We start from the raw sequence: 20,550 nt of genomic DNA, 5'->3' as shown, positions 1-20,550 counted from the left end.
CAGGGTCGGGCAGGACGGATCATACAGGGTCCTGGAGTCTCCTCCTGGGGTGAAAGTGCAGTAGTTCTTGGTAGTAACTGGCTTGTTATGGTGCCCTCCCTCTCCTGAATCCCTTCCCCCTGCCCCTTCCTCATACCTAAATAGATCATGTGTGCTAGAATCCTTATGGTAGAGGCTCTAAGCATTGTCACTAGGATGCCATATGTGCAAGGAGCTTCAAATGACGGGCACAGTCTGAGGGCCAGGGAACCTGGGAGTGACTCTCTCAGGACAAGGTGGCCCAGGGGGCTGGACCAACCTGGTGATCTGGTAGGGAGGAGACAGTACTAAAGAAAGGCAAGGCGCAGGGGGGCGCCCGGGTGGGGAGGGGCATCTGAAGATGAAAGACCAGATGCATCTGTGCCCACAAGACCACGGGCAAGGGAATGAGCCAGCACACTGGTGACGTGGTGTCCATCCTGCCCCAGGCAACCACCCAGCTGAGAAGTTCTTGCAAAAGCAGAGCCAAAAGTCTCAGTCTGACCCTGGGCTTGGTTCTCTCCCTCCCAAGACACAGCCCAGCCACGGAGATCGGGCTGTTCCCGGTGTGCAGCTGGGCCAGCTCTGGGATGGGGGGGGCCCAAGGACATGCGGGCCACATCTCCCCATGGTCCACTCCACCCCCATCTCCTCTGGGAAAAACTTTCAAAGGCCACTCTTGCCATCTCCACAGCCCCAAGGCAATGAAGTTCCTAGAATCACAGCATAGGGAAACATGGACTCTGCTTCTTTGTTTCATTTTGTTTTTCTAAGATCCCAGAAGCTCCTGACTCCTCCTTGAGATACATGCACAAAAACCCTGTCTGACCACCCACAGCCCACAGCCAGGACATTTGGTCAGTGTTAGTGACGCGCAGGCACCAACAGGAGAGTTCCAACGCCTTACGTTCCGTGGCACGCAGAGAATTCTTGTGAACGCTCCCACAGATGTCACACAGGGACTGGTGGCAGCCTCCCCAGGACCTCCCAGTGCTCCTGGGGGATGGTGGTTGCCAAGAAACAGAGGGCCTGTTGTGTCTCTGAGTTCAGGGAACCCAATAGCACACAGCCACGTGTTCCTACACCTTCGCCCAGGCCTGGCAATCTACTGCAAGAACAGAGACCACAGCTTTCAGCCTCCACTTGACAGGGGGTGCTTGCTTTTATCGCCATGCTAGAGTGGAGGACAGGATGCACAGACAGGTCGGGATGGGGAGAGGACCCAGCTGGGCCAGACCTGAGCAGGATGGTCCAGGAGGCAACATTCCAGAAATAGGGAGAGAGGATAGAAACTGCATGTCAAGGGTGGGGCCAGGGGAAAGCGGATCCCAATAGCCTGCAGGACTAGCAAGGTTGATGTCCACAAGATGGTCTCCCCGAGAGCTAGAAATGCCCCCAGAGGCCCACTCTGGGGGGATGGCTCAGAAACAGAGAGGAAGGCTTGAGGTCCCCCGGGGCTGGCACGACAGTCGGCTGGTCCTTCCAAAGCCCCCCAAGGCTGGCCTCTGCCTCAGTCCCGAGCTCAGCTCTACGAGGGAGGGCGTACCGATCCCATGAGACAGACCAAGGAGCTGACCTGCGCCCACAGTGCCCAGGGCCCAGGGGTCTGGCCCACGGGCTCTGCCCCAGCATCCCTGCTGGAGGCCGAGGCCCCGCACGGGGATGGCCGGGGCCAGCTCATGCGCCTCTCCTCCCCCTGCCAGCGGTTTCCACTCTGCGTCACCAGCACCTCTGACACAGGCAGTGGTTTTCACAGCCCTGGGAGACACAGACGGGCCCTGTCTCCCCAGCCGGAGGACCTAGACGGCATTCTGCAGAGCGTGGTCGTTTTTTCACGTGCTTCCCGTCTTGCCTGACACAGCCCTCATGGAGAAGAGTCTCCTTCCAGGTGACTCTAGCAAAAGTCCAGGGCATCTAGCAGCTAGAACATTGCTCAGCACACACGACGCCCCAAAAAAACATTTGGGAAAAGATGGAAAAGAGGCAGGGTGGGAGGGAGGGAGGGAGGGAGGCAAAGAGGGAGGTTTGAAAAACAGAGCAACCCTGCAGGAATCATCTCCATTTCGTTCGTGGGGATGGGATGCTTCAAGTCACAGGGTGTAAGTCAATCTAGCCAATCTAGCCGAAGAGGGAGTGGATTCCAATGTCCCTCCCCTGCTCGAAGCCTTTCCATGGCTCCCCACTGCCCTTAGTCCAAATTCCCTGCGGCGTGTCCAGGCTCTCCAAAGCCATTCAAAGTTCCCTTTCCAAATGCATCTCTCCTCACATCCCTTGGTGTGAAGCTTCCTCTCAAGCAAGTGCTCTGGTCCCTACCCTGCATCCCCACCCCCAAGCCTCTGTTCCTGCCCCTTCTCAGGACTCTCTCCCACATGTCCCTCCTTCTTAAAGAAACTCTCCTTAGGGACGCCTGGTGGCTCAGTGGTTGAGCATCTGTCTTTGGCTCAGGATGTGATCCTAAGGTCCTGGGATTGAATCCCGCATCAGACTCCCCGCAGGAAGCCCACTTCTCCCTCTGCTTATGTCTCTACCTCTCTCTGTCTCTCATGAATAAATAGATAAAATCTATTATATATATATATATATATATATATATATATATATATCTTTTTAGCGGCACTACCTGTGGAACTTTCTGTTACTTCTCTAAGGCTCAGACCTGGTACTTCTCGAAACATTTTGTGTTCCCTACGGGATGTTCTAAAGGACAAGGAGGGAAGGAAGAGAGGCCCTGGTTACTCCAGATAGAGCCCAGGGGAGGTAGCTCAGGGAAGGGAGGACTAGAGGACTGCTCCCTGCTTCTGAAGAGCCAGAGCTCTGACTCCATTCACTGTGAGTGTCTACAGGTGCCTGGAATCCCCAAGGTGTCCCCCTCCTGCCAACTTGCTGAAGCGAGGTGGGCATTTTTATTTGGTCTGCCCAGCATCACGTGGGACCCATCCTCCTGTGCACAGTCCCTACCAGTCAGGGAGGCTGGCCCTCCCCATACCACCAGGTGTCCATAATAACACATGGCCTGGTCATGGTTGACTGGCTCACAGGGTACAGGGGATCCAAGGCAGGGCAATGAGAAGATGCCCTGGACTTCTGCTAGAGTCACCTGGAAGGAGACACTTCCCCACGAGAGCTCAGGGTGTCAGGTTCATGCTCACCTGCAGCAGCTCTTGCTGCCTGGTGGGGAGAGGCTGCTGGCCAGCCAACCAAGGGGCAAGCCAACCAAGAGCGTTGAGGGAAAGAGACGGTGTCCCAAAGGCATTGCTGGAATCTCAAATTCAGCTGGTTATTGCTGCCCAGTTATGGAGGCCAAGAAATCCATGTAGTTTGGAAGGTCTGAGTGGGTTTCTGTCCCTGGCACTTGAGCATCATGATTAGGTTTCCATCAAAGAAGAGCCATCCTTCCAGGCACAGCTATCTTCCTATAGTCATACATCACGACTGTCCCTCCTGGGGCTCAGCTTTGTCTGGCTGCCTGCCCAGCCCCCATGACCTCTGGTGGAGAGTCAGTCGGAGGGTGGGCGGGCACAGGACTGGAAAGAGGTAAGGGAGCTCCTGGAGCCACAGGTTGGGACTCACTGAGGACAGAGTGAGGCCATTGGGTGGAGGGAGAGAGGACAGTGGAGGGAAGGAGCAAATCGGGACTCTCGGCCAGGACAGAGGAGGTGGGCGTGTGTGCCAGACAACCCTCATGATGCCAACCCTGGCCAGCTGTGCCACTTCCCAGGAGGCACAACCTTCCTGGCACCCACCCTCCGCAGACACTGCTCTGAAGAGGGCCCGTATCATCACATCACGGGGTGGGAACACCACACATGATCTGGAAACACCCCTGATGGGCTAAGGCCCACCCAACCTGAGTGCCCGCCCCGGGGCTGGTAGAGCGTCCTGGCTTGGGTGCCCAGATCTGTTTCTTACCAGACCTGCCACATGCTCACTGTGTGGCCTTAGCAAACCACTCCCTCTTTGGGCCTCAGTGGGCCACATGGCCCTTGATGCTCCTCCTTCTCAGAAACACAGATGAATCTCCTGTCCAACTGAGGGCGTCATGAAGCATGGAGCCCTGGCCCTTCCCAGCAAAGCATCTGATTTCCAGCAGGACAAGGACCCAGGGCCCCCTGCCCCGGGGGTTCATCTACCTGAAGCAGCAGGTGGGGCTGGCGTGGCACCCTGGCTTGCAAGCTGGCCACCTCTCCCGGCCTCGCCTGACCCCGGCAGCCCCTGCTGCTGCTTGGCCCACAATGCCTGCCACAATCAATTATTCAGAGTCCGAGGGAGGACGGGATCTGGTGATAAAGGACTGGATGTTAGCTGGAGGCTGGTGCTCTTTCTAAAGTGATTTACTTGGCTCCCTCCAAACTCACACCCTTAATGTAATTATTTACTTTGTCATTAAACACCCTCCTTCCACTCCAATTATTTTTAGAGTTTCTGGAGCCTATAGAATTAGCTGGGGAGGCTGCTCATTGGCCAGGGGAACCGGGTTCTTCCCCGAGGGATAGCACTGCTCACGCAGCCTGGGGACTTGCACTAGGGTTGGAGGCCGAGGCCAGGCCTGCCCCTCGTCCTCCCTAACTTCCTCCCTCTCCTCTTCCCACACTACCTCCCTACCCTCTCCCTTCCTTTCTTTCTAAAACAGAGATATAATTCACATACCATAAAATCCACCCTTTGAAAGTATACAATTCAGTGGTTTTTACTGTATTCACAGGGTTGTGTAACCATCGCCAGAATCTAATTCCAGAACATTTCATCACCCAAAGAGGAGCTCCATATCCATTAGCAGTCACTCCCCATTCCCTCCTCCCCACCCCCGAATTTCTGCCTCTAGAGATCTGCCTGTTTGGGACAGATCACATAAATGGAGTCCAACGACACAGCCCTCTGAGTCTGCCTGCTTTCACGGAGCATAATGTCATCGAGGTTCACACGTATTGAAGCAAGATTCAGTATTTCGCTCCTTCTTATGGTTAAATAATATTCCAGATGCGAATACACTACATTTTGTTCACCCATTAGCCAGCTAGTGGACTTCTGGGTTATTTCCATCTGGGGGCTATTCTGAATCGCATCACTGTGAACATTTGTATACAAGTTTTGGTGTGTGCTGGGTTTCCAATGCCCTTTGGTCTGTACCTAAGAGTGGATCGTCATCTCCTCTCTCCCTCTTCTTATCCGCCCCATCCTGGGCTCAGAGCCGGGGAAGCTAGGGCCTGGCACGTCAGCACTGCCGTGGGTGGCTAGGAAGCTCTGCCCTGCTCTGGCCACTAACGATATGGCCAGGAGCTGGCACCTGTCCTCTCAGACAGGTGATGTCACTATCTTGTCACCCACAGGCCGGACTCTCGTGCCCTATGCAGCTGGCCAGTGAGGCTTCATCACCCTCAGTCCACAGAGGAGGCAAGGGCAGCCCATGTTCATACCGGAATGTGAACCCATGCCAGCCTGCCTCTAACTAAAGGTACCTGTTGCTTTCCCTGTCACCAACAAGGCCAGGAGAGATGTGACCAGTGTGTGTAGATTCTGAGAATCACAAACGGAATGCAGGTCCCACCTGCATCCAGCCTCAGAACTTGCAGAGGTAGCAAAGTGTGTCTTTGACAATTTGTGCCTCCCTTTTGGACCCTTCTCTCATGCGTACTTCCAGGTACCCCAGTGCCCTTGGGCTGCCACAGGGCAGGGGCCTAGCACCTGATAACCCAGGTCACACAGAGGGACCCAGGACAACATGGGCCTCTGCACCAACCTGCAGGCAGAGTGATAGCTAACAGGGAAATACCAGGCACTCTGCTGGGGAGGGCTTTCCTGCCCTGACCACCCTCACACCATGCAGGACCACCTGCTCCTCCAGGCATGAAGCTTCCCCTGGACGTTCCTTCATTTCCAGGATGGCAGGGACTGAGGATGGTGTAGAGCCTATGTCTGGTGTCCTCTGCCCAGCACCACACAAAATCCAAATCCTCCTTTCAAATGTCACTAATAAAAATGGGATGGAAATCAGACGCAGAAATGACCATCCTCAGACCAGAGGCATTGCTACCTTCATACTTCCCGGGCCCCACAAACATAAGCTGGCAACCCATGTCCACTGGGAGCAGGGCCAGCCTGGACAGTCTCAGGGAAAGGGCCAAGAGCAGTTTCTCAAGAAAGAGCCCTCCAGTCCCCTCCTCCCCACCTGCCCAAGAGGAGAGACCAGCTGAACCTGGAACAGGTCCCAACAAGCCACATGCACCCAGAGCTGGGCTGGACTGTGCCTCCAGCATCCACCACTGGCTAGGCAGCAGCCAGAGGACACAGACCCCAGAGGGGCCTCTGAACACAGTATCACTGGGCTTCCCAGTTCCAAGAACAGCAGCTTGTGCTGGGGGGCTGAGGAGTGAAGGGAGCCCTTCCCTTAGGGGCTGTCAGAGCCACCCTCAGCTCCTAGGGCCTTTGCACATGCTGCTCCTTGGGCTAGAAGGCAGATTCCCCTTGTATACATCATGGGCAAGCTTCTACTCCTTGTGAAGATTCTGCTCAGATACTCATGCATTCATTCACTCTCAAATTTATTTATTTGATGCATATGTGCTAGTCTCAGAAATAGTTCTAGAATAATCATAATAACAGCAACAGCAATAATACTGAAAGCACCAACCACTACATCCAGAACGCTTACTATATGACACATGCTTCCAAGCATCTTACACTGCTTATCTGTAATCTTAGACCTCAAAAGGTAAGTATTTTGCCCACTTTTAGGGTGAAGACACCAGGGTTCAGATCAGCAAAGGATATGCAACAGGGAAGTGGGCAGAGCAAGGATTCGAACTTTATCTGTCCAAGCCCGAGCCTTGGCCCTCAGACTATGCTGGCCACCCCAGAGCTGGTTGTTCCACGCACCACTCCCTGTGGCTTGCCCTAAGCCCTGCCACACTTCATAGCACCACTCTGGTAGCCTCTCCCCAGGCTGCGTGTGCGGCTTCTGCCTGTAGAACCCGGGGTCAGAGAGGGCACGCAGCTGCAGATCATGGACTCGCCAGGGCCTTACTCAGATATCGGAGCCTTGTCAGGTCCCACTCCTTTGCCCAAATATTCTGATTGCTCTGGGCATCAGGTCATGGCCACGTCAGTACTGTGAGTGGGGGTGTGTGGTTTCTCCTTGGGGCCACAGCTCTTAGGGACAGAGACTATGGCTCCTGCTTCTTGGATGCCTCCCCTCCCTCCCTCCTACCTGCACCCTCTGGTGCTGGCACAGGGCTTGAGAGGGCAACAGTTCATTCAGAGGCACTGAGACTCCAACGGAGAGAGCCACAGGACCTCAGCCTGCGCAGTGGAGTGGCCACACATCCATCTAGCAGCCCAGACACCTCTGGGCCTCACTCCCGAGCAGTCCTTCATTGGTCCCACTGGTCCCAGATGCCACTGCTCATCCTTGCCATGCGACTGTCAGGCTGCCAGACCCAGGGACCTCTCGCTGGACTCCGTCTCCAGTCTCTCTGCGCAGGATGCCTCTCACTGCAGATAGCGCTTTCAAGTTGACACTGACCATCTGATGTGGCAGGGGTCTACCTTAAACCCTGGTCACTGGTTCCCTGAGGCCTGGAGGCGAGGGGAGAGTCTAGGTAACCCCACCTGCCACTGAGGCAGGGGGCCTTCTCAGGTCCCACCTGAATACCCCACCCTAGAGCCACATGAACCAAATGCTGCCTCCCACCCCCCCCACAACACACACCCCCATCGCCCTGCACTCCCAACAGGCCACTCTGCTGCTCCTTCCTCCCACCGCCCCCCCACAACACACACCCCCATTGCCCTGCACTCCCAACAGGCCACTCTGCTGCCCTTTCCACCCACCCTTTCCTCTTTTCCCCGATGAAGCCCTCCACATCCTTCAGTTCCCAGCTCTGATACTGCCTCCCCATGAAGCTTCCAAGGCAGGATCTGTCACCATCTCCTGAGCATCCCCATAGAGCTCTGTTCTCTGTCCCCCGATGCCTTCAACTAGGAGAGCTCCTGAAGGGCAGAAGCAGGGTTTCTACATCACCACATCTCTGACTGGTATTCTGGAACCATCCATAGGATGCACACTTGAGCTCAGGAAACCCAGAGGCACCCAGGCCACCACCTCTGGAAGGCCATGGGTCCCCCTCCTCTTCCGAGTGCCCTGCTTCCACCCTGAACACCAGGCCTGACTTCATTATCTTCAAAATGTTCCCAAGATCAGAGGCGGTAAGACCTGGCCACAAACATAAAATAAATTATCCCCCCACACCAATGATAAATGGTTCTATTAGCAAACCAGATTGTTAAACTCCGATATAACAGAACGCAGGAAACTGGGGCCCATCCATTCTCCCTCCGGCGCACACTGAGTTGTAAATAGGTTATTTTGTGTGTAAATAACACATTAAAACACAGCATTAGCTGTGTCTTTTGATAGAGAGGAAATTGTTACAAATAAATAATTCCGGACAGGAATGTAAAATAAGCCAGATTTAATAGTGCATGCCTGGTGCAGCCGTGTTAAACATGACTAAAATGATAAACCCCAGAATATACTAATAGTAAACTATGCACTGACATCAAAGTAATGAGACTGTATTTTTACCAAGCTTTAGAAATGCTAAAATTAGTTTTGACAGAACCAAACGTCAGAAAAATGTTTCCAACATAAACACCATCAATTTGGGAAGCTGGGGTTCGGGACAGGACGGAGGCTGGGCTGGGAGCAGCTGTGTCCCATCCCATGGGCAATTCTCACTCCATTGGCCTCCAGTTCTGGTGGTGTCACCAGATGACTGTGTGTGCTTCAGGTCTCTGGGCCTTGGCTTCCACATCTGTAAAATGGACAGATCTGAACTATATGATCACTCAGGCTTCTCTCAGTTCTGTATCTGGAAATGACTTTGAAGCTTTCCCCAACTCTGCAACAGTTAAATATGCACAAATGAACCCCAAGAAACGAGGCCATGTGTGCCGGGTGTGGCCAAGGCCCGGGGAGAAAACAGGAGCTGGAACCACCAGGGTGGCCCTCAGGGGCTTCCATTCTCTGTGGGCAGAGATCATCAGTTCACATGTGCCAGCCAGAAACACACAATGCGGGTCTGAAGTGGCAATGTGGGTGCATTGGCCTCTACAACCAAGTGGGAGAAGTCAGGCAGGCCAGTGGAAGGCTCCAGAGCACAGCCCCTGGGCTGGGCCTTGAACGCTACACCGAGGCGGGGGCTGCTGTGTTGGGGCAAGTGGGGCATCTGCTCTGATCTGGATGGCAGTTGTTCTGTTTATTTGTTTAAGATGTATTTATTTAAAAAAAAAAAAAGATGTATTTATTTTCAGAGAGAGAGAGGGAGAGAATCTCCAGCAGACTCCCCGCTAAGTGCAGAGCCAGCTGTGAGGCTTGATCTCACGACCCCGAGGGATTTGAGACTTATTTTTTTGATGCCCAATGAGCCTGGGAGGTTGACACTCACCACCTCGCTTCCTGCCCCCCAGCTCTCTACTCTTTGCAAGAGGAACGTTTCCTTGTACTTGCTAGTGCAGAGGACGCCTAGGCTTTGGTAGTTGCCTTGGGCCAGAGGGTGGGCAGGAGGGTCAGTGGTGTTGATCTACTTCAGCACCCAAAAATGGGTCAGTCTGTCAGCCTGGCCTGGGTGTAGTGTTCCAAAATTTGACGGTAGTAATAGCCTTCTTTAGTTTTAGGAGTACTGAAGGGAGGTTTTCAGGCTGCAGCCACCATCATCGCATCATCAACCTGATGTTCAATAGATTACTGTAAAATCCCAACCTGAGTTGACACCAAGAGTTGGATGCTCAACCGACTAAGCCACTCAGGTGCCTCTGGCTGGCAGCTGTTTTGAGGGACTTTCAGAGCGGCCCTTAGAGCATGAGGTCTCAAGGTCACAGGAGACCGCAATGTGCAAGACGAATGGGCATTCACATTCGTGTCACTAACATTTGGTCACTAAACAGACCCTCTGATATAGCCACTCTATAAACACTCTCCCATTTCATCCCACAAGAGCCAGATGTAGTTCCCATGGCCATCTCTACTTCAAGAACTTCAGAAAAGTTAGAGGGCTTGCTCCAGGGCAAACAGCTAACAACAGGGAGCTGGCAAGAGCCCAGGTCGTTTCTACCATATTCCACTGTGGGCTAAAAGGAGTCTCCAACCCTCACCTCTGCCTCTGGAGCGCCGACCCTCCAGCTCAGCCCTGGCACATGAGATCTCACTAGCCAGGGCATCATTAAGTCATTCAGGGGCCCCTAGAAAACGTCCAGGCAGTCGTGCTGTATTCTGCTTCCTGAGTGTGCGAAGCTGTCGGGGGAGGACTGAGCTCTGCTCTTGGAGAAAAGTCTGGTGGGAACTGGCTGTTCCATGTGGCTGGGCCATTAAAACAAACTCAGTAGCAGCAACAACAGCCATCCTGAAAATCACTTAAATAAGAATAATTGCCCACTTAGTCACACCTGAGTACATCCTCCAGCCCAAGGCAGAAGTGTGTGGCCGCAGCAGAGCAGGTCAGGTAGGCTGGGGAGGCTGGCCCACTAGGCAAGTTCCAGAGGGCCTCAGGAGGGGAGCCGGGACCAAGAAGCAGGCCAGCCCAACTCACCCCAGGGACCTCAGAGGCAGCAGGCCATACCAGCCTACTGGCACACACTTGGCATGACAGTGTCAGACTCCCCTTCCTCAACCATCATTTACCGGGTGTCTTCCTTGCTGGGGGATGAGCCAACAATGCCCTGCCCATAGGGCATTATAGGGCGATGGCCCAGAATCAAAGAGAGGACAAAGACACCAAGGACTCAGAGGCATTTATCAAACTACAGGGCACACAGTAAGGTCCAGTGATTTGGGTAACATTTCCTCACCCTGGCACCCCAAAAACAATGCTCGCCACCTGAGTTGTTTACAGACTCTGGAATTCACACAGTATTCCAAGATGGACAGGGATGGGCAAAAATGGACCACTGGGCAAAAACATGCCTGGAAGAAACTTTCAAAGAAGCGAACAGGGCCAGTAAACAAGGTGATCTCGGGTGGCCATTGCAGTGGGGCCACGCTGCCACAGGAGTCAGGTGCTGAGAGTCACACATGCTCAACCCTGGTGGACACGCAGGTCACCACCCTGCCAATACTAACCAGCAGTACCTGGTTAGTGTGCCCCCTCCAGGGATGCACGCCCCACCTTGGCCCAACTGTATCCAACGTAAACATACCCGAAACCAGGTCCCCGCCTGGGAGATTCCATCTCCACAGGGCTGGAGTGGCCTGGGGATCTGTATCTATTACGATTGTATCATGGGATTCTGAGGCATGGTCAGCCTCAGCAACCTCTGGTCTGCTCCCACCCACTAGCATACGAGGGAGAAGGCTGAGTTAGCAAGGCCAGGGATCAAGGTCAGGTCACCTACCCAGAACAGCCTGTGATAGTGAAGCAAAGCAGGACAGTAACTCAGGCCTGATTTGCAGCCCAGGGCTCCCTCTACCACTCTCCAGTAGGAAGACAGCAGAAATCTGGTCTACCTACTCCTGTCCAGCCTCAAAGTCAACCAGCAAGAGCAACCAGCAAAGGGAAGCCTTTTGAAGTCAGGCAGAGCTTCCAGGCCTAGAAAAGGAAAACTTTAGTAACAGCTACTAAAGCAGAGACTTAGCCTGGACCTCACACAGAGCTAACTTAGCACCTGCCACCAGACGTTGCTAACTCCAATAATTCTCACAACACGGTAAGGTAAGGACCATTGCTGTGTCCATTTTATAGATGTGGAAACAGAGGCTCAGACCTGCCCAAGGACAGCAGAGCTGGGCTTTACCCAGGCGGTGTGGCTTTAGAGTCTGAGCTGTTTCTTACCACTTCTCTGGACCACCTGCAAGAAGGGCAGCAGCAGGAGCAGCCACTCCCCGTGAGCTACCCTGTGCCAGGCAGGCGGGAGCACGTTGTGTCTTGTAATTTTCCCATATCAGCTCAGCATGTGATTTCCACTTTACATAAGGAAAGTCGTGTCTTGCCTCATGCAGCTAGAACACAGAAGGCCCCACGCTTACAAGTGCATCAGAATCTCCACAGCTTGCCCAGCCCTACTCCCAGAAGCACGGCTCCCAGAGGCCTGGATGGGGGGGCCCCAAATCCCAGGGATGCTGATGTTGCTGGCGAGGGACCAGACTGGGAGGGACCTGGCCCAGCACACAGTGGGCATTCTGCAACAGTTAGGTGTTGCCACGGTAGTGCGCCTCACAGAATTTCTAAAGCCCGTCTGGATATTTGACCTCGGGGACTTAGCAAAGCTCTCAGACCCAGACTCAGCTCCAAGTTTTATGGCTCCAGATTTTCCAATCGTCCCAGCCCGGAGGCCTGGAGTAGCTGGGTCCCTGGTGCTCTCAGCTGAGGCACACAGGTTCAGAAATATTTTTGGAAAGAAAACCTACTGTTGAGGAGGAAAATACGACAGCATTTGGGCAGTTTCGGTGTAAAGCAATGAAAAACATCTGAATCAAATTGCCTTTAAAATTACGCCATTTTAAAAATTAAAGGGGGAAAAAAGCTCTAGGCCAAAATGTGTTTTTTAAAAGATTTATGGTCTCCAAAGCATTAGCACCACAGCTGAATAGGCTGGGAAAGGACCCACTGGCCTGGGCCTCTGCCGGCCTGGGCCTGAGCTTCTGCCCTCTGTTCCTCACCAGCTGCTCCCGCCAGACAAGTGATTCACTGAACCTGCCCCCAGTCTGACCACAGTGCTGCTTCGCCCTCTGCCACCACCCTGTCCTGCTGTGCACACGTGGGCTCAGAGAGGTAGCAACTCTGAGTGGAAATACCCAACCCCCAGCAGGTCCGGCTCCACGACACCTAAGGGAGGTCAAACAACAGGGGCCAGGCAGGCCAGGTGACTTTTCGGGTCCCTCTGCAAGTAAGTCATGGCCTCAGATCTCAAAGAACAGGCCATTTGGAAGAGAGAAGGCACCGCCAGCCTATTGCACACATGACTTTCTGTGGCTGGTGCAGGGCTGGACAGTTATCACCAAGTATCAGTGGGTTGGACTTTATGGCCCAAATCACCCACCAACAGTCTATAATCACCATCTCAATGAAAACGCAAAAAAAAAAAAAAAAAAAAAAAAAGACTCACTGCATGATGTGGATGAGATGGAGCCTCAGATCTTATTCTCTGCTAAACCAGCAAGTGGCCTTGGGCAAGTCCCGGCCCTACCTCGTCTTAGTCTCATTCACAAAATGGAGAAGCTCCGAGCACTCAAGAAAAGACGTGCCTGCCACCCCAGCCTCGTACTCAGCAGCTCCCTGTGCTGGGAGATGTTCGACGACAGGCTCTGACAGGAGACAGCGGGAGCAGACAGTCCTGATTTGTAGCATTTGCCAATTTTCCTGCCTTAACTACTCCCACTGTGGCCGACTTCTAGTTACCAACCTAAGGTCAAGGATGGCAGAGCTGGAAGGTGTCCACAGTCCACTCACACAAGTTAGCAGAGGCTGGCTTCAGCACACCCCTGCTCTCAGAGGTAGTTACAGTCTACTAGAGGATTCTAGAAGGCTGAAGGTCCTTAAGAACCAAAGAGATGGGCTTCCTGTATGCACTGTCTATCACCCTGAGTCCCATCAGGGCAACCACTGCTGATGGGACCTCTAGGTATCTAAAGTTGTGATAGAGGTAAGATATAATTTGTACCCTGCTTTTTTTACTTACTGTTGGAACCTAGACACACCCGGGGGAGCCCACCCCGACCATGATCATAAAGTCTTGATAAACATTTTCAGTGGCTACGTGACGTTCTATTCAATAACTATTCCATGGTTTGATTAATCAACCTCTTCCCATGGAACACACAAGCTTGGCATTTTGTGGCTTATCACACATCGGTCCAGAGGATGGGTGAGTCTTCCATGAAGATGTCGGGAGCACTGTCATGAGCAAGCAGCAGTGATGACAAAGGGGCCAGGTCCTACAAACCAGCAGGGTCACAAGGTGTCCAGATGTAGGGGGTTGCCTGTATTGCAGGTCAGCCTCCGGCCCCTCGATTGAACCCTCTCACCCCATCACCAGTTCCAGAGGCTTCAATCTCACCACTGGAATTGTATGGCTCTGGCTCTAAGGATGAACACATCTCTTTAGGCAGAAGGATTTCACATCCACATTATGTTCCTACTGTCAAAAACTAGACAGCCTAAGTATTCAATGACAGAGGACTGTCACAAGATCATGATGACTCTAGATGACATCTGCCAAATATCCAAATGTCCACCTCATGACTGGGAAAACGGGGTAAAAAGAGGTAAATGGCATGGCCCAGGGGATGTGGCTGGAATGAGGACCCAGGCCAACAGCCCCCTGTGCACTGCACTGCTCCTGCTTGAGTCCTGGACGGCCCCACAAACTGTGCAGACAGGGTGAGCAGGAGTGGTGAGGAGGCTTCCCAGTGCCGGCGGCATCTGATTGAGACTCATTCCAAAGATCGGTCATATCCACCGTCTTCTGGAACCGCATCAACCGAAACTGCATCAACCGAAACCACATCAACCGAGCACTCCTCCGGGGCCAAGGAACCAGGGGATGGGAGCCTGCAGGAATGGGCAGGGTCAGCATCCTAAGGAAGGATCCAGGTGTGGAAGAGCAGGGTTGGATGCCTCTGTGAGGCCACTGCACCCCAAGCTACAGATCTGCTGCCCATTCCCCCAGATCCAGATCCCCTCAAGCACTTGCTGTTATTGTATGTTGGTGACAACTGCGTCTGACACTAGAGGGGCCTCCTCTCCCCCCCAGTTACATCCTAATCACTGTCTAATTACTGCCTGTGCCTGTTCTTTGCTCCCGTGGCATGGCAGTTAATCTCACTATGTGGCAGTTCATGATCTACTCATGGCTCAGGAGAGGCCAACCCAGGCCGAGGCAGGGAGACCAGAGGGCCCAGGGGCAGGCCAGAGTAGCACCGAGGGCTGGGCTTGCCAGGGCTCACTCAGGCCTCAGAGGCCATGCATCTGTCCATCAGGCAGAGGGACATCTTGAGCTATCACCCCAGGGCAGCATAGGCCCTGGCTCTGGAGAAGGAACAGATCACATGCAGACACAGCCAGGCCCAGGATGAGCCAGCTCTAGGACCAGCAGGGCCACCCAACCACCTGCAGACTCCCACTCTCAGCCTCCCCTTCCCTCATCTCCTGACACCACCCTGTGTGGGGGGTCAGCCCTGGGCTTTGGCTCCTTCCTTCACCCCAGCTGGTCACAGAGGGAGAGCCTGGAGAGCTCATCTCCAATCCAAGATGGACACGGGTCAAGGGGCATCACCTAGGTAGGGAGGCCAAACGCCTACCTTCCTAGCGGGGAACAAGAAGGTTGGTCTCAGATCTCCTTCTCAGAACTTGAGCCACACAGCCTAATCATGACCTCCAATTGAGCATCACGGTGGGCAGGGGGTAAGGATAAAATAAATGCAGTAATGACAACATAGAGGTCCTCTGGTTCACTCCTGGAAACACCAACCCCCTCCTCCCCCTCTCAGTGTCTCCCCGATACCCTGGGCTCCAGCCTCCAGCTGTGCCCGGTGCCGCCCATGGACCAGGAGCACCAGCATCACCTGAGTTCTGGTGGGAAATGCAGAAACTCAGCCTCGCCTGACTGCTAGATTGAGCTCCGCACTTCAGCGAGCCTGGCTGCATGTGCAGGTGCATATGCGGGTGCATGTGCGAGCACATCAAAGTGTGAGCGGCCCCGCCCCCCTTGCACACCCATCCTGCCAGGGCGAATCTGCCCCCACCGCTCTCCGAGCTGTGCCTGAGCGGCGGGAGCAACAGGCCATGACTAAATGCACTTGAATAAAAAAGGAAAGAAAAGAAATCTAAGACTCTCCATTCCTCAGGGACAGAAATAGTTTTGTGGCCTCCAGATGGACGGCGCACACACAAGGGGAGGTCTCGCCTTCCCGCCAAACTTTCCCGACGGGATGCTGGCACGGACCAGTGGAAACCAGAGAGTATTTCTCTTCGGGGCAGTAAATGAGAGGCTGTGGCTCGTGTAGTCCTTCTGTTATAATTAAGTTGGCCAGAAATTCACCTAAGGATACTAAATTCTGTACCTGACCCTCTAATTACAGCCAGAAGGGATCAGGAGACAATTACTTTCCAAAATAGTCCCCGGCGGGCCAGAGGCCAGGAGCCGTGTCTCTGGCACATCTCAAATGTGCCAAGCGAACGCACCCGGGGCCGCCTGGCAGATTGAGGGCGGCCAGGACCCTCACCCCCCCCCCGCCCCAGCCCAAGCAACCTGCCGGTGAACGTCACTGGGCCTGGGATCCCCAGGAGCAGACGGGGGGGGGGGGGGGGAGTGCGCCCTCCCCTTCGCCCCCCATAAACCCAGCACGCCTGCCTGAGCACATCGGCCATCAGCCTAATTAAATCCTAACGGGCTAATGAAAAACACCCCCGCTGGCAGCTGAGCATGCAGGACACCAAGTACCTCCGTGGGCAGCTACCGCCGCCGCCGTGGCCACCGCGAGAGCAGAGGCCTTCCTGCCCGGGTCCGGGAAAGCCGCACCCTCCAGGCTCCCACTCTTGGCGTCTTTCTTCTCCGTGGCAGTGATTGGGGCCGACATCTCCATCTCAGCCGCTCATAGTCCTGGGTGACAACCCTGGAGGAAAAGACAAAGACACTCACCAACATTGACTGCCCCCAGACCCAGCCGGGATACATCGACCCAGATTCATGGCAACCAACTTAATTCTCTTATAATTGGGAAGGAGGGTTTAATTAATTTGGAGAATTATTAGTTCTGAGATTCATCTGGGTATGGAAACGACCTCAAGGACCCCAGCCGAGCGTGGGCGTTGCCCCCTACCCCAGATTTTTAAAATCTGACCAACAGGTTCCTTACTGCCCGTGGCAGTGATGACGAGCAAGGCCCACTTTGAGAAAGGAAGTCCGAAGTAACGGCCTCCAACTCGGGATCACAGGAAAGTCCAAATAGTGTGACAACGACTTAGTGGTCCTCAAAGGAAAGCCTTTGGTTTCCTGTTCCCTCTCTGCTCACCAGGATCCACCTCTCATTTATTTGTGTGTATGTGCATGCATTCATTCATTCATTCATTCATTCATTCAACAGATCTTTCATCATTTACTCACTGGCGCAGACTCAGCACATTTTTAAGCCTCTATTACGTATCAGGCTTTCTGTCTGGTGCTGAAGGTATAGTCCATGGAGTTTACATTCTACTTGGGAAAGAGATGATATACAAGGGGAAGGGGAATAAATGTAAACTAAGTTTCAGTTAGCTAGAAGTAGCGTAAAAAAAGAAAGCCAAGTGGTAAGCTAGGGCAGGGTGGGAGGGGTGGAGGGACAACGGCCTTGCCTTTCTGAGGTTGGAATGGGGTGCCAGTGAAGCTCTGAGGGAGCCCACAGCAGCCAGAGGGCAGAGGCAGGAGCTTGTTTGAAGAATGGACCTGGGTGGGCAGAGGTTGGCTTGTTTCAAGAACAGCAAGGTGAGGACAGACCCTGGAGGGCTTTGAGCAAAGGGGGGACATGACAGGTCTCACAGTATATGGGGTCACTCTGCTGTTGTGAGAGTAGATCTGGAGAAAGAAGCACTATGGGAATGACCCAGGGAGACATGATGGTGATCTGGATTAAGGGGGAAGTGGTGGAATGCAGCCATCACAGACCTCCTAGGGCTTGGACTGGGCTGTGGTGGAAAGAGGGAGAGCCTGAGGGGGAGGGCGGGGGTGGGGTGGGCAGGGGGACGCAGGGCACAGGTAATGCTCCGTCTGAGGCTGGGTTCTGGGTCACAAGCAAGCCTTTCACTCATATGCCTCATCACTCACAGATACTACTAACCGATTATTTGTATCAAGTCACAGAACAGAAATGTGAAAGCCAAACTTCTTAAAAGAAGAGCAGTAGCATCAAAGACGGCTCCTATTTTTGGCTGAGGACCTGGATGAATGAATGGTGCTGTCATTTGCTGAGACGGAGCCCAGCGGGTGAGAAGCAGGTTTGGAGCAGAAATCAGGAGCTCAGTCTGGGCCCCATCAAGTTTGAAATCCTTTTTAAGCCACGCAGAGACTGTCGGAAACGTAAGGTCAGAGCTCGGGGTAGAGGTAGAGGCTGGAGACAGGAATATGGCAGCCAATGGTAAAGATCAGAAGGGATGGAAGCGAAGAAGAGAAAGTTCCAGAGCTGAGACAGGGGCACTCCAACATTTCCGGGAATGAGAAAAGAAACCAGTCAAGGAGAGTAAGCAGGAGTAGCCAGTGGGAGAAAGAGAAGGAAAAAAACACAAGGAGAGCATGGGGGTGCCAGAAGCCAATGCAAGAGTGAAACGCCTTGAAGAGGGGGGAGCAATCAGCTCCCTCCCAAGCTACTGAGGGAGGGAGACGGTGTGGCGACCAGGGCCCAGGTGGAGGTCAGGAAATGAGTGGAAGCAGGAGAAACAGAGGTATAAACAATTTAGTCAGGAAGCTTTGCCATAAAAGCAGGAAAAAAAAAATGATGCGACAACTGAAGAGTCCAGAGGTCCTCCGTGGTTGTTGTGTCGGGAGGCAGGGCCAGTTTGCAGGCCTGTGGGAAGGGAATGTTCTGGTAGGGAGCCCATGGGTCACGGCAGGGCAGAAACCAAAGACACTGTTCAGCTCCATCCCCACCCTCAAGGTTAAATTCGTATCTGCAGGTACAGAATTTCCATCTTGTTAAATCCACCCAAAACTCTCACGTCTTTCTAAGTGGAAAATGGGAGGTCCTGGACTACCTTGTTCTGTCTGCACACACCGGCCTGTCCCGCTTCCGCCATCTTTCACAAACTCCCTGTCAAGGAAACCCAAGGCAGACGGGGACCCAGGAATCTCCTTGCAGGTTTTGGTGAGTGACGGCTTTCCTCTGGCCTCCAGTCTATCTGCATAGGTCATCTGTTCTTTCCGGCTCTGCTTAGCAGCAACGCCTGGCTCAGGCCTGCTCTGCCTTCCGGGCTCCCTTAGCCTGACCACAGGGACCACCCTCCCCCAGCCATCTGAGCTGCACTTCTGGGTCACCTCCCTCCTCCCCATTTTCTTCCAACATCTGATGGGCTGTGATTGCACTCACTTTCCCGAAACACCTCGCCAGGGGGTGCCTCTGGAGCCGGCTGCTCTGGTACCCTTCCCTTCTGGATCAGGGGCACCAGAGGACCACGTCTGGTCCTCTTCCAGGTTATCATCTCCCCGGACAACCAGGGGCCTTCCCCAAACCCAAATCTCACCACATTCCCCACCCTCACCTCCCCCACCACCCCTGCTGGACAAGGCCTCGATGAGTCCCTTTGACCTTTAAGCAAAGCCTTCCTGCAGCCCCTTCTCCCACCTCTCCTTCGCACCCAGCCAGGCATGACCAGCCCTGCCCTGTACACCACCAGGCCTCAGCTCAAGGCGTGCCATGCAGCAGCAACCCTTCACCCTTTCTATTCCTTCCAGATGCCACTTGGACTTCAGCTCCTGCGGGGAGCCACCCAACTCCTCGTCACTGCTTAGGGATCTCGCCACCAAGGAACACCCTCATACTGAATTCATCAGCACCTCCAGGTCAGGCTACCACAGACCAACTGCTCAGGAATGCCTGGCAAAGCAAAGGGACCTCAGTGGCAGGAAACCACAGCTCTTTGAAATGCAAGTGATTTTGTGAACAGCCTGCCTTTTCCTCCCAAGAAGCTCAGGTAAAGGAATTCAGGCCCAACACACTTTGAATTGGAAGTAAGGACAAAAATAAAAACAACAGCTGGAACAACAAAACTTTAATAAGCATTTACCAGCTGCCAAACACCTTATAAGAGTGATCTCATTTAAGCCTCACAACATTTTACATAGAAAGAAACCAACGCTTAGGGGTGCCTGGGTGGTTCAGTCGGTTAAGCATCTGCCTTCAGCTCGGGTCGTGATCCCCAGGTCCTGGGATCAAGGCCCATGTCAGACTCCCTGCTCAGGTGGTTGGGAATCTGCTTCCTCCTCTGCTCCCCGCCCCCCACTCGCCCCCCACTCATGGGCTCACGCTATCTCTCAAATAAAATCTAAAAAGAAAGAAACCAACAGAGAAGTTGAGTAACTTGCTCAAAGATGCACACTTAGAGGTGGCTGTGCCAGGCTTGAGCCCAGGCCGTCTGGCCCCAAAGCTATACTCTCAAGCACCAGAGTGAGCTATCCCTTGCATCAGGATCCCACAGCGCTAAGGGATTAACCCTGAATCCCCTGGCAGGCCATAAGGTAACTAACTGTTGAGCCCTTCAACTCTAGGGAGCACTGTGCCAGGAGCCCAGGGGGTGGGAGGGAGCATCCCAGAAGCAAGATTTGGCATGGCTCCTGCCCTAGTGCTGTATCCAAGGTAGCAGGATTGGTGGATGGAGGCCACCAGTCAAGGGTGGCCAAAAGCTGAGGCTGTGTCAGGGCTGCTTGCAAACACCGTGCCTGTGCAGGGACACCTGTCTGCTGGAGCTGCTTGGGGTAGGGCGGCTGTACTCATTCACTCACTCTTTATCCAGTAATTCTTTTTTTTTTTTAAGATCCATTTATCCAGGGGGGCCTGGGTGGCTCAGTTGGTTAAGC

The 20,550-nt window shown here is 53.7% G+C and overlaps 1 protein-coding gene across 1 annotated transcript in view; it reads right to left on the bottom strand.

Annotated features, from left to right (window-relative positions):
- Positions 1 to 20,550, bottom strand: part of GLI2 (GLI family zinc finger 2) — a 255,853-nt gene that overhangs the window by 170,833 nt on the left and 64,470 nt on the right. Inside the window, exon 2 of the mRNA XM_055316156.1 lies at positions 16,450 to 16,621. Coding sequence (XP_055172131.1) covers positions 16,450 to 16,591 — 142 coding nt within the window. The 5' untranslated portion in view covers positions 16,592 to 16,621. The remainder of the gene's footprint in view (positions 1 to 16,449; positions 16,622 to 20,550) is intronic.

Source organism: Nyctereutes procyonoides, unplaced genomic scaffold (assembly GCF_905146905.1).
Source record: "Nyctereutes procyonoides isolate TBG_1078 unplaced genomic scaffold, NYPRO_anot_genome, whole genome shotgun sequence".
NCBI lineage: Eukaryota > Metazoa > Chordata > Mammalia > Carnivora > Canidae > Nyctereutes > Nyctereutes procyonoides.
Note: the sequence above shows the minus strand (reverse complement) of the source record. Positions and strands in the feature narration are given on the sequence as shown.